The 14,865-nt window shown below is 43.8% G+C and overlaps 1 protein-coding gene across 3 annotated transcripts in view; it reads right to left on the reverse strand.

Moving 5' to 3' along the window:
* ST3GAL3 (ST3 beta-galactoside alpha-2,3-sialyltransferase 3) overlaps positions 1-14,865 on the reverse strand; it is a 205,732-nt gene that overhangs the window by 67,333 nt on the left and 123,534 nt on the right. For 2 of the 3 annotated variants that reach the window (XM_061122149.1, XM_061122150.1), the window contains one exon: positions 4,123-4,215. In XM_061122149.1, coding sequence (XP_060978132.1) covers positions 4,123-4,215 — 93 coding nt within the window. Of the gene's footprint in view, positions 1-4,122; positions 4,216-13,455; positions 13,528-14,865 lie in introns of all 3 variants that reach the window. The other variant, XM_061122151.1, reaches the window with a different exon arrangement.

Consider the following 14,865-nt stretch of genomic DNA (forward strand, 5'->3'; position numbering starts at 1 on the left):
TGAGCCATAGTCAGCTCCTGGTCTTGTTTTTTGCTGACTGTATAGAACTTCTCCATCTTCGGCTGCAAAGAACATAATCAATTGGATTTCAGTACTGACCATCTGGTGATGGCCATGTGTAGAGTCTTCTCTTGTGTTGTTGGAAGAGGGTGTTTGCTATGACCAGTGTGTTCTCTTGGCAAAGCTCTGTTAGCCTTTGCTCTGTTTCATTTTGTACTCCAAGGCCAAACTTGCCTGTTACTCCACGTATCTCTTGACTTCCTACTTTTGTATTCCAATCCCCTATGATGAAAAGGACATTTTTTTTGGGGTGTTAGTTTTAGAAGGTCTTGTAGGTCTTCATAGAATCATTCAACTTCAGGTTTTTCAGCATTAGTGGTTGGGGCATAGACTTGGTTTACTGTGATAGTGAATGGTTTGCCTTGGAAACAAACAGAGATCATTCTGTCATTTTTGAGATTACACCCAAGTACTGCATTTTGGACTCTTTTGTTGACTATGAGGGCTACTCCATTTCTTCTAAGGGATTCTTGCCCACAGTAGTAGATACAGTGGTCATCTGAATTAAATTCACCCATTCCAGTCTATTTTAGTTCACTGATTCCTAAAATGTTGATGGTCATTCTTGCCATCTCCTGCTTGACTATGTTCAATTTACCTTGACTCATGGACCTAACATTTTAGGTTTCTATGCAATATTGTTCTTTACAGAATCAGACTTTACTTCTATCACCAGTCACATCCACAACTGGGTGCCGTTTTCACTTTGGCTCAGCCTCTTCATTCCTTTTGGAGCTATTTCTCCACTCTTCTCAAGTAGCATTGGGCACCTACCAACCTGGGGAGTTCATCTTTCAGGGTCATATCATTTTTGCCTTTTCATACTGTTTATGGCGTTCTCCAGGTAAGAACACTGAAGTGGTTTGCCATTCCCTTCTCCAGTGGACTACATTTTGTCAGAACTCTCCACCATGACCCATCCATCTTGAGTGACCCTACATGGCATGGCTCATAGTTTCATTGAATAGGACAAGGCTGTGATCCATGTGATCAGTTTGGTTAGTTTTCTGTGATTGTGGTTTTCATTCTGTCTGCCTTCTGAAATGTTGAGAATAAGAGGCTTATGGAAGCTTCCTGATGCGAGGGACTGGCTGTGGGGGAATCTGGTCTTGCTCTGATGTACTAAGTCACTTCAGGCATGTTCGACTCTTTGTGATCCTATGAACTGTAGCCCACCAGACTCCTCTGTCCATGGGATTCTCCAGGCAAGAATACTGGAGTGGGTTGCCGTGCCCTCTTCCAGGGGATCTTCCTGACCCAGGGATTGAATCCTTGTCTCTTATATCTCCTGCACTGACAGGTGGGTTCTTTACCACTAGCACCACCTGGGAAGCCCAGCTCTGATAGGCAGGGCCATACTCAGTAAATCTTTAATCCAATTTTCTGTTGATGGGTGGGGCTGTGTTCCCTCCCTGTAGTTCCTTCCCTGAGGCCAAACTATGGTAGGGGTAATGGCTACCTCCTTCAAAAGGACTTATGCCAGTATACCCCGAGGCTCTCAGAACTGTTGTATACAGTGCCCCTAACCCCATGGCAGGTCACTGTCAATCCATGCCCTTCCCAGAGACTCCTGGATGCTCACAGGCAAGTCTGACTCAACATCATTAGTCATTAGTAAAATACAAATTAAAATCATAGTGAGATACCGCTCTCAACCTACTAGTGTTAGTCGCTCAGTCGTGCCCGACTCTTTGCAACCCCATGGACTGCAGCCCACCAAGCTCCTCTGTCCATGAGATTTTTCCAGGCAAGGATCCTGGAGTGGGTTGCCATTTCCTTCTCCAGGGGATCTTCCCAACCCAGGGATCGAACCCAGGTCTCCTGCACTGCAGGCAAATTCTTTCTTTCTTTCTTTCTTTTTTTGTTTCTTTTTTTCTTCGCAGGCAGATTCTTTACCGACTGAGCTACAAGGGAAGCCCCCCCAAAAATAAGAATAATAATAATAATGATCCTTCCGCAGGTAGGATCATTCCGCAGATCCTTCCTCTCAACCTACTAGGACAGCTAAAATAAAAAAGATTGATATCAGGGATGTAAAGCAATTAAAATCCTCATGCTTTGCTGGCAAGCAAAAGAATATAATCACTTTGGAAAACAGTTTGACAAATATTCACAAAGTGAAGCATACATCCTCTACACAAATGTTTATATTGGCTTTATTTATAATAGCTAAAAACTGGAATTAACCCTTTTGACTTTTTTTTTAACCCTTTTGACTGCTGAATAGATAAATAACATAAAATGTTACGCCTGTATAATGAAATACTATTCAGCAATTAAAAAGAACAAACAACTGCTACACATATGCTTGAATCTCAAATGCATTATACCAAACAAAAGAGGCAGACTCAAAAGGCTACTATTTGATCCATTTATATGACATTCTGCAAATACTACAGGGACAGTGGTTGTTGAGGCCTGGGAGTCAAGGTGGGGGTTAACTGCAAAGAAGCATGAAGGAATATTTGGCGGTGATGATGGAAATATTCTATTGATTGTTATGGTAGTTGCACAAAGGTGTTATCAAAACTCATACAACTATACTAATAAGCAACTTTTACTGTATATAAATTAAACTTCAGTGAATTTTTAATAAAATTGTGATACCTCCAAACAATTATATATTATGCAACCATTTAAAATATAAGATGAATCCATATATGCTGATAATAGGATAATCTCTAAGATATATTGTTAGGCATAAAAAGCAAGACACAGGACAATAAATACAGTATGTTCCTTTTTATGGTATATTGGCTGTCTCTGGGGTCTGGAGTGGAAGTATATACTCTTTTGTACTGTTGAGTTCTTTTCCCCATGTGCTTGTATTACTTTCAATTATAAAATCCACATACAGGTCAAGGAAAACTCATAGGTGTCTGGCCCAGGGGCCTGAGCCATGTAAGTCTGAGAAAACCCATGTAAGAATATGGAACATACTGCCAGACCCTGAAAAAGTGCTCAGTAAATAGCTGGGGGAAGCAAAATACTGGAATCAAGTCAGAAGGCAGAGCCTGGACGAAGATCTCTATCTGAACACCAGATATTCAGCCAGCAGAGCCTCCATTTTATACAAGGAGCTAAACTTGAATGGCTTACGTTAGGAGAGAAAGGGTCCGTAAAATCCAAATATCCTGGATCTGCTGTTGGGCAAGCGGTCTGTCAGCATTCCTGTGCAAGGACATTGCGTGCCCTAACCTCAGCCTCTAAGGGATGGGGTGCATAGCCTTCCCCTAGTGAGCAGAGCCCACTCCAAGAGGCCACCCCAAGGGCTCCTCTGGTGGTCTGAGTGCTACATCTTGACTCCCAGAGGTCCTGAGCGGCCCCTCCTACAACCCCTCGAGTCAGATACTCCTAAAGCTCTCTAAAGGAGTGAAACAACCCCAAGGGTCTCACTGCACTCAGACCGCAGACAAGATGATCACAGCACATTAGGCTCTTTTCCACACGGAGGCTTCAGGAAAGAAAACCCAAAAGGACAAGGCAGATAAGCAAGCAAGGCCTCTTAGGGGAATTTGGTGAAAGGATCTCCCAGGGTTTGGCAGGGCTTCTTTCAGCAGCCTGCAATCAAGGAAATCAGAACTCCTGCCAAGCGGACAGACAGCGAAGGTGCCAAAACAGCCAGCCTCAGAAACTCCTCTGCTTTACCTCCTGCTTTATTTGGACATGCCTCCCCAAAGCCAGGTCCCAGCTTCTAAAAAGGACTATGAGCTTCTGTGCTGCGGAGCACTGTCTGGCTGCCTCTGGATACCTGGCTTCCTAGGGGGAGCACATAGGTCCTACCTCCTCTTTCTCCTCTGCAGAAACAAGCTGTGCTGGCAGGTACAAGCTTGAAGAGGAGGATGGGGTAAGGTGTAGCCAGGGCCGAGAGTAGGACTGGGGTAGAAGCCAACCAAAACCAAAGTCCTTTCAGGCACCCACAGACTCAAGGATGCAGGAGAGAAGGCATCACAGACTCTCACTTTCTCAGGAGCACACCACTTGCTACCAGGGGCAGGTGGGCCTGAGTCCTGGGCCATGGACCGGACTAGCCAGGTGATGGGAAGAAACCAGAGCACTTACCGGGGGAAGATGGCAGTCATCAAGGCAGAAGCATAGCCAGGCTTGCAGGTTCCCTCTGAAAAGTTTGCGTACTTGGTGGCTAACTCTGCAGGCCTGTGGGGAGAGAGGGAGAGTCAGCTTGCTGGGCAGTGGTTACTGTTTCATGAAGAGCTGTTGGTGTTTAAACCTTGAATCAAGCTTCGTTTCCTACAATCAGCACTTCAGTCCCTTTTCCACACCAAATTTCCAGAGGCGGGTGGAGGGGAGGAGCCAGGACATTCTAAAGGAATAAGTAGAGAAACAAGCAAGGCCCTTCTGTGGAATTTGGTGAAAGGAACTCACTGGATTTCGAATAGATTCTTCACAGTAAGCCTGGTTGCAAGGAAATCAGGAACTCCATCCAGGCTCCCAGACAGGAGAGTGGAGCCCTGGAGACCTGAGGAGTGAGCTCTCAGGCTTTGATAAAATCACAGGCACAGCCCTTTCAACCTTCTTGAATGTTTCTACATGTCCAGCCTCATCTGCCTTTATTCTGTCACACATACTATGGTCCAGTCAGTGGGAAGTACTCAATGCCCTGAATACACATCATATATATGTCAGGGGGTTTCCTTGAGTATGCTCTCCTGCTACCCTATTCCCTCTGCCTGGAATGTTCTTCCTCTCGCCTCCTGGTCCTTCACAACTCAGCTCAGATGTCAGTTTCACTGGGAGTAACTCCCAGACCCCCAGATTGGGCTAAGTGCCTCCTCTGTGCTTATTGTCCATCCGCTGCCACCCACATTACATGCTTGCCCCCCTCGGCACTTGCCGTACTGAACTACAACTGTTGGTAGAAGGTCTCTGCCATGACTGTGAATTCCCAAAGTCAGGGTCTGATTTAACCCTGTACCCCCAGTTCCTTGCACAGAGAATGGGCAGAAGACCCCAATGATTTTCTGAAGGAAATCTCACTGACAGTCTCACTGCACTTGGACTGGAAACAAGGCAATCTCAGGAGTCCACAAGTCAGAGAACGTTGACTATTTTTCAGAAGACTTGTGAGTTCTAGCCCTGGATCTGTTGCTGTGTGACTGTAGTCAAGTCATCTCACCTCTCTGGTCTTCAATATCTCTATGGGTTCAACATGGGGCTGGAGTCACTGCCCTGCCTCCCCAAACCCTGCTCAATGCAGTCTAGAGAAAACCACAGCGGAAGAACAGGACCCATTCCGTGACTGCTGGGCTGGAGGCCCTGCGTGCTGGGGCACCTGAGGGAGCTCTGGCTGCTGGCCAGTTCCCAGCCCCAACCTCCCCCGCCTCCACCCTTGGGCCAGCTGCCAGCACGCTGATGCCCAGCTGCTCTGCAGTGCCAGGGCCCTGCGGCAAGTCTTCCCCTGGGGCTGCCTTCTGCAGGGACAGGGGTGTGATGGGTGTGGGGTGGGGGAGGCAGGTGCCTGTACAGGACAGCCAGAAACCATGATGCCACTACCTAGCGTGTATCATGTGTGATTCACTCAGCCCTGTGATCCTGGCCCAGGGCCTTATACAGAGCCACTGCTCATTGAATTTAGACAAACTCACCTATATCTACATGCATTTTCTTCTAGAAATCTACACTTTCTTAGTCTTCCCTAACAATGAAATTTAAAGCCTGAGATGCAAATACAAATGCTGAGTGACAAGTCGGAGTTGGGCCTTTATTTGGCAGGCAAAAAAAGGTCAAGGATTTAACATGAGAATTTACATAACAGTATTTTCTTATGGAAACAACTGTATTTCAGAAATGAAACATAAACTTCAGTGCAATTACTGAACCTACCAGAAACTTCTGGACTAGGCACAGTGACTGAAACGTTACGGATTTCTTCAATTATTCCTCTCAATAGCCACGTGAGTAGGTGCTGTTATTAATTTACACAGAAGCTCAGAAAGATGAAGAGACTTGTTCAAGGTCATACAACTAGTAAGTGGTGGATACTATCTGAACCTATCTTTCTCTGACATGAGTGCAGGAGGTCTTAACGGGACACTGCCCTCCCTGGTGTGGATCCCGGTCCGTGCCATCACAGAGTCCGGGGACAGCACGGGCGGTCAGTGCAGCTGGAGATGGGGTAGAGAAGCTCTCTGGCAGTGTGTAACATCCAGTGAGGCATTAAGAGTTCCTCATAGCCTCCCATCCCCTTGCCTGTCTTTTATTGTGGGTTCCCATGGTCTTTTTGAATTCCAGAAAGTCCCACAACGCAAAGGAAAGATGGATGGCCATTGCCCCTTTAACACAGTGCCTTGCAGAAATGCATGTACAACAACAGCCAAACCTTCGGCCACATCTGTCCTCTCTAATAAACACCATCAACTTCTGGCGAAGTTCCTCAAGGATCAGGGCTGTGGATATACAGCAACATAGTTGGACCTGGAGGGCATGATGCTAAGTCAAATAAGTCAGACAGAGGAACACAAATCCTGTATGATATCATGTTTATGTGGAATCTAAAAAATACAACAAACTAGGGAATATAACGAAAAACAAGCAGACTCACAGGTATAGAGAACAAACTAGTGGTTACCAGAGAGAAGGGTGCGGATGGGCAAAACAGGGGTGGGAGAGTGGGTACCAACTATAGGGTGTAAGACTGGTTCATGGATGTATTGTACAACACAAGGAACATAGCCAATATTTTGTAATAAGCATAAGTGGGAAGTAATCTCTAAAAATTGCATAACAATTTTTAAAAATTTAAAAAAAAAAAAAGAACTGGGTTATGGAATAATCCAGGGTCTGTGCACTCAGGTAATCCACAGTGGAGAAGAAAAAGCCCAGACAAGCAGGAGAATGGGAAGCCAGAAGCCAACAGGAAAGGCTCCTCCCATGGCTATGCAGGGCAGTCAGATATCCCGGATGGAGCAGCTCAAAACCAACTCCCTCACTGAGAAAGCAACAGCAACTTCTAAATCACACAGCCCTAGGCATAGCGGGCCATGTCAAGTTATTACCAAATTAAAATGCCTTGGAAATGGCCTCCCAACTATCCCAGCGAGAGAAGAATAGGGGGAGTGTTGGGGACTCTGAGTCATGCAGCAGGCTGGGACCTCTGGGGCAGCGAGCGGTCAGAACCACCAAGATTAACTGTCTCCAACTCCCTCGGGGCCAGAATGGTTAGTTTCTCTAAGGCGCTCACACTCCAAATGCCAGGAGGCCCCCACAGATGTCTGATCAAATCATTCAACCCTTGTTCTTCTTGTGCTCTGCAGCTGGCCTTTCATTTGGGGAGATTTTAGCATTTGGACCAGTAAGAGCACCCATTGTCCTGCAAACGTGACTACCAAGCGCCTGGGGTGAAGAGTGTAAACCACTGCGCTCTTCAGAGGAGATCCAGATGGAGAGGTTGGCACCTAAAAGAAGGAACCAGACTTCCATGCCTCTGCTTCACTGAGAAGCACCGAGTTTAAGGAATCAGGTCAAACAACAAACGGGTTGTAAGTGGGAAGAACACAGGACCTGGAATTAGAAACTTTCACAAAGGACATTGCAAGCCATGTGACCCTGGGCAAAGGAAGGACAATCTGATTCTCAGCTTCTTCATCTGCAAATGGGAACCACTCAGTTCCCAGGGATCTTGGAGGATGTGGTGAGAAAGGACATCTGGAGGGGCTGGCTGGTCTCCAGAGCGCCAAATACTTCATGAAAGGTGAGGTGGCAGAGGCAGGCAGCAAGATGGTGCAGGCTTCGAATACTGGGCTCAAAGTGTGGATTCTGTCCTGGAGAGAGTCCTAAATGATTTCCAGTGGGAGAGTGCCCTTGATCACCATGTGCATTTTCACAATCAACATTCAGGAGGTGAGGAGGAGCATGGCAAAAGGCTGAAAGAAGCAGCGCCTGAGATGGAAAAATAACCAGGAGAGAGTGTGATGTCTCAGTTGTCAAAGGAAGGAAGGGTCTCAAGGAGGATGCAGGGACCAACTGCATCGAACACTGTGTGGGGCCTGGGAGGAGGTGGCCATAGGATTGATGGCTAGATCTGCCAACACGGGGGTTACTCTTGACCTTGACTAGAGCTGTTTCACTGGAGTGGGGGTGAAATGCTGATTTCATTGGGCTTAAGAGAAAACAGAATTGGAGCCAGGGAATAATAGACTTCTATTTTTAGAAGTTTTGTTATAAAGGGAGACAAATAAATGGGGCAATAGCTGGAAGGTAAGTGCAGGGAAAGATTTTTTTTGAAGTTAGGAAAATCTTTAGCATGCATACAAGCTGGTTAGAATAAGAGGAAAACTCATGCATGGGGCACTAGAGGTGGGACCGTTGGAGAAGTCTTGGAGAAGGTGAGAGGGGGAAAGTAGAAGGGCTGGCTCAGCTCTGTCTACCCTGCCCTGCCCTAGCCAGTGACCACCTGTTTCTCTTGAACATTCAGTTAAGCACCACTTCCTTTGTGAAACCTTTTGTGATGGCTTCCCCTGCCAAGCAGAACCAGCCTCCCATGCCTGTGGACCTCATTTTACCTAGCACTGACATTCACCTGACCTTGCTCACCGGTTCCCACATTCTCACTCTCTCTTTCCCACCTCCTGCCCTTCTGTCCTCTCATTCACTCAGTCACTCAGCAGACACTCAGAGGCAACAGAGTCACTCTGCTTGGGCTTATATCCTGGCTCCACCACTTACTAGCTGGGCATGTTATTTAATTGCTCTGTGACTTAATTTCCACATCTTTAAAACTGGAATTACACTAACTCTTCATAAAATTGTGGTGAGGATTATACTGAGAACAGAGTGCTTAGTGCAATGCCTGGCATATAGTTCTCGCTCTCCCTGGGTACATGCTAACTGTAACAGTCTTGCTGTTGTTATGTGCTAGATGCTGGCCTGGGACTAGAGATACAAGGATGTCTAGGATGGAAATACAGCCTAGCACTTGTTTCCCTGAAGAATCACTATCCATTTAGACATCTCTCTCTCCTAGACCATGAAATCTGAGCATAGTGCACATCACAAAGTACCATGCATGGCACCGAGAGTATGAGTGCCCAGCAAAGTGTTTGTTGGACTGAACTCAGTTGGTTACCTTGACTTGGAAGGTTAACTGACAGGAAGGGTGGGGGTGAGGTGGGGTGGGGATGGACAAAAGGAAGAGTGGACTTTGAGGGTTAGGATTCTATAGATCAGTGATTCGCATCTCATGACCAATGGCCTAATTTCTAGAATGTCTCAGAAAAGACTGAACTCAGAGCAGCCCCTTATTGTGCCCCCTTACTCCTTCCACGGGCTTCCCTGGGGGCTCACACGGTAAAGTGTCTGCCTGCAGTGTGGGAGACCCGGGTTCGATCCCTGGGTTGGGGAGATCCCCTGGAGAAGGAAATGGCAACCCACTCCAGTACTCTCGCCTGGAAAATTCCATGGACTCAGGAGCCTGGTAGGCTACAGTCCATGGGGTCGCTGAGCTAGTTTACTAGAAGCAGTTCAAAGAACTGATTGTGAGAATGAAATAAGACCATAAATGTAATACACCCAGCACACAGCCTGACAAACCAGAGTTAACAAGTATTAGCTTCTTATCAAGCAAACGTAGCAACTTAATTAAGGTAGCCAGCCACGGTATGACTGTGCTGAGAGGGCTGGCATGATGAACACACAGGAAAGAGTCCTCAGCACAGAGCTCATCCCGCCACTGCTTCTTCACTTCTGTCCTCCCAAGCCTTCTGGATGAAGATGCACTTTTCCAATGAGTAGAGAGACGCCTCTGGAACAATGACATGATTTGGGAAATGGCAGAAGCAGCTTAGGTTAGCTATAGTAATCCTAGACTATCACTAAACATTTTCATTTTCTTTTTCCTGAAATAACTTTTATGTAAGAAAGTTGAACACTGCCAAAGATCCTTTCAAGCTCCAAGATACAGAGCTTTCTCCCTCAGGATAATTTCTTTCTCCTCTGACTGCCTCTCCCTCCGTGACTACAGGTCTGCTGGCCCTTCTTGAATTATCATCAGTCTTTCCATTCACCCACATTTGGGGTGTGCCGATCCGTCCTGCCCTGGGCATCACCCGCCCTTTGCTCTTTGTAAACTCCACTGCAGACTTGGGCTTCTATACAGTGTTGCCCACTTAGAGTGATCTATGATCAACTTGGTGGCACTGTCTCATGTCTCTTTAAGAGAACAGGGACTGCTTGATCTGTGTCATCTGGAATTTAGGGTATTTCTCGGCTCTGGAGGACCTGCCTCTCAGCTCCTGTTACTGGGCACTGCAATACCTTCTCAACAAATCAGCCATTCTGCTCTCTGATCAGTGATTCTGGAGCTGACATTGCTGCAGTTTCTCTTTGTCTCCGAGGCCCTGTACTTTACTTCATTTTGGCTGGGAGGATGCTTTCCAGGAAGCTCTTGCAAATGCTTTTAGCTTGAGCTATACAGGTAGTTCTCACCAAGACTCTCCACCAGGAATCTCTTTTGATTACTCCAATTTTGTTTCTACATGTGTGTTGTGTGTGTGTGTGTGTGTGTGTGTTTAGTCACTCAGTCAGGTCTGACTCTTTGCAACCCCATGGACTATAGCCCGCCAGGCTCCTCTGTCCTTGGGATTTTCAAGCAAGAATACTGGAGTGGGTTGCCATTTCCTGCTCCAGGGGATCTTCCTGACCCAGGGATCCAATCTGCATCTCGTGTGTCTCCTGAATTGGCAGCGGATTCTTTACCACTGTGCCACCTGGGAAGCCCCTTTTTTCTCCACTTCACTTAAAAATGCACACTCTTTCTGGGTGGTAGTGAAAAGAATAGAGGAATTAGCATTTATTGAACATAAACCATGCACCAGACAGTTGACCTAATTACCTAATATAGCTTTACAGTAATTCTCTGAGGCAGAATAGCCCTTAGATCCAGGCATGTGGGTCTAAGAGAAACCAAGAGAAGCATGGTTAGAAGATGTGGTGTTCTATAAAATTTCAAATGATAAACTTTGGTAGGGATTACATTGAATCTGTAGGTTGTTTTGGATACTATGGACATTTTAACAGTATTAATTCTTCCAATCCATCAGTATGAAATATTGTTCCATTTATTTAAATCTTATTCAGTTTCTTTCATCAGTGTCATAGTTTTCAGTGTAAAGTCTTTCATCTCCTCAACTAAATTTATTCTGAGGTATTTTATTCTTTTTGATGCAATTGTATATGGGATTGTTTTCTTAATTTCTCTTTCTGATAGTTCATCATTAGTGTCTAGAAACACAGTTGGTTTTAATATATTGATTTTGTATCTTTGCAAACTTTGCAACTTTACTGAATTTTTTAAAATACTTCTAACAGGTTTGTTTTTATTTTTGGTGGAATCTTTAGGAGTGTTAAGTCGTCTGTAAATATAGACAGTTTTACTTTTTCTTTTTCAATTTGGATGCCTTTTATTTCTTTTTCTTGCCTAACTGTTTTGGCTAGGACTTCTGGTACTGTGATGGGAAAAAAGTGGCAAGAGTGGACAACTTTGTCTCATTCCTGATCTTAGAGGAAAGACTCAGCTTTTTTACCATGGAGTATGATGTTATCTGTAGGCTTATCATACATGGCGTTTATTATGTTTAGTTACATTCCTTCTATACTCACTTTGCTGAGAGCTTTTATTATGAATGGATGTTAAATTTTGTCAAATGCTTCTTTTGCATCTACTGAGATGATCATATGATGCTTCCCTTCATTTTATTAATGTGATGTATCGCATCAATTGATTTATGGATGTTGCATCATCCTTGTATCCCTGGAATAATCACAGTGTATGATTCTTCTAACATACTGTTGAATTCAGTTTGCTACAATTTTGTTGAGGATTTTTACATCTATGTTCATCAAAGATACTGGCCTGTAATTTTCTTTTCTTGTAGTGTCTTTGTCTGATTTTGGTATCAGGATAGTGCTGGCCTCATAAAATGAGTTTGAAAGTGTTCCCTCCTCTTCCATTTTTTGGAAAAGTTCGAGAAGGATTGGTATTAGATCTTCTTTAAATGTTTCGTAGAATTCACCAGTGAAGCCATCTGGTTCTGGACTTTTGTTTGTTGGGAGGCTTTTGAGTACTGATTCAATCTCCTTACTCCTAATTGGTCTGTTTGGAGTTTCTACTTCATGATTCAGTCTTGGAAGTTTCATATGGTGAATTTAACATGGCCACAAAACTAATTACAATGCACATTTCCCCTGCATACTCTGGTTAAGACTTAGATTTATGGTCACTGTCAACAAAGTGCAGTCACAACTTTCAGAGCTACTGGAAGCCAGTATTTGTGGGCAGCATGCAGGATAACATAGTGTGGTATCAAGAGTAATGATGTAACCAGCATGAAATAAAGGGAACTAGAGAACTGAAGAGACAAGAAGATCTATATTGTTTCTATAAAACAGGTTTCTGAAAGTCCTGGCACTGTAAATAATAACAGTACTGCTACCTTTTTTAGTGGTAGGAGATGTGAAATTAGTCAGGAATTACGTACCTGACAATAAAAAAAAAAAAGATGAGATGGTCTCTGAACCAGAAAGACAGAGTATCTGGATACTCTAAAGAACCTTCAGGTGCACTGATTCAATAATAAACATATACCTAAGTATCTCTTCTTTCTTATGTTGTTCTAAATTCTCATCAATAAATCATTACATCTCAAGTGGATGGACCCATCAACTTGTTTACACAGCAGAGACCATACAAAAATATTTAGCTGGGGCTCCGCACATCCTAGGGCTTCCCTGGTATCTCAGCTGGTAAAAAATATGCCTGCAAAAAAAAAAAAAAAAAAAAATCTGCCTGCAATGCCGGAGACCCTGGTTCAATTCCTGGGTCGAGAAGATCCCTGGAGAAGGGATAGGCTACCCAATCCAGTATTCTGGCCTGGAGAATTCCATGGACTATGGGGTCCATGGGGTCACAAAAAAATCGGACACAACTGAGTGACTTTCACTTTCCACACATCCTTGGAGCAGCCCTACTCTACGATAACTATTATTATCATTCTTGACAAGGGAAATTGATTCTAAAATCCATCATTTTTTCTCACCAAAGCCTTTGCTTTCTTTCGTAGAAAGAACAGTGGGCTTAAAGGTAAAAAGACTGGAGTTTAAGTAACTAACTCTTATACTTACTAGTTGTGTAACCTCAGGCATGAGATAATCAGTTTCCTTAACTCTTAAAATAGCTAAAATAAATAGGACTGATGGGAAGATCAAATGGTTTCTTGCAACAATGCAGGTCAGAACATTCTTTAAAGGTTATACAAATGTCAGTAACTGTTTCTACTATTTTAATGTTTGACTTCTACTTTTACTGCTTCCAGATCACCTGAATTATCATCATAATTTCACTAACTTAATGAGGAGAAAAACTGTTTCTTTTATGTTTCTTACTTGAATTAGTCTCTCCAACTCATTTGGCTGTCTCCAAACTTCTGCTCTATAGGTAGGGAGATCAGGAGGCTCCTGGGAACAGAGAAGGAGGGCCACTGAAATGAGGCAAACATCTCATACACAAGGTCTTGTCTTCAACTGGCCAGTCCATATCTGAGCTCAATGGGAACGCTAAATCTCTTAAGATCTGTAGCATAGTATTTACTGATCTCTTTAACTTTTCCTTTTCCAGAATGTCATACAGTTGAAACCATGCAGTGTGTAGACTTCTCAGACTGGCTTCTTTCATTTAGCAATATACATTTAAGATTCCTCCATACATGCTCATGGCTTGATAGTGCATTTCTTCTTGGTGTCAAATAATATTCCGTTATCTGGATGTACTACAGTTTGTTTATCCATTTATCTAATGAAAGCCATCTCAGTTCCTCCCAGTTGTTGGCAATTAAGAATGTTTCAAAGGTAATTAAACAAAAAGGCCTTGATTACTGCACAAACTAGAGCAATGTGCAACATTTGTGCCACACTGCAATATTTCTGTGCAGTTTCTGTACAGAGATAAGTTTTCACCTCAATTGGGTAAACACCCACAATCAGACGATGTTTAGCTTTTATAACACCTTGCCAAAATGGCTGAACCATTCTGCATTCCTGCCAGCACTGAATGAGACTTCCTGTTGTTCCACATCCTTGCCAGCATTTGGTGTGTCAGTGTTTTGGGTTTTAGCATTCTAATAGATGTGTGGTGATATTTTATTCTTGTTTTAATTTGCATTTCCCTAATGACACATGTGGTTTCCCTGGTGGCTCAGTGGTAAACAATCTGCCTGCCAATGCAGGAGAAATGGGTTCAATCCCTGGGTTGGAAAGATCCCCTGGAGGAGGGCATGGCAATCCATTCCAGTATTCTTGCCTGGGAAATCCCATGGACAGAGGAGACTGGTGGGCTACAGTCCATGGGGTCACAAAAGAGTCAAACGCAACTTAGCTACTAAACAACAACAATGACACATGATATGAGCATCTTTTCATATGTTTACTTGCCCTCTGTATATCTTGTCAGATGAGCTATCTATTAAGGTCTCTGGCTCATTTCTAACTGGGTTTGTTGTCTTCTTATTGTTGAGTATTAAGAGCTCTTTGTATATTTTTGAATTTAAGTCTTTCATTAAACATGTGTTTTCCAAGTATTTTTTCTAATTTGTGGCTTGCTTTTTTATTCTTTTATCAGTTTCTTTCACAGAACAAAAGTTTTTAATTTTGGTAAGCCAGGTTACTGACTTTTTCTTTCATGAATTGTACTTTTGGTTTTGTATACAAAAACTCATTATCAAATCCAAGGTCACATAGATTTTCTTTTGTTACCTTCTAGATATTCTGTGATTTACATTAACTTCTATTAGATTCCAT

Source organism: Dama dama, chromosome 20 (genome assembly GCF_033118175.1).
Source record: "Dama dama isolate Ldn47 chromosome 20, ASM3311817v1, whole genome shotgun sequence".
NCBI classification, from domain to species: Eukaryota; Metazoa; Chordata; class Mammalia; order Artiodactyla; family Cervidae; genus Dama; species Dama dama.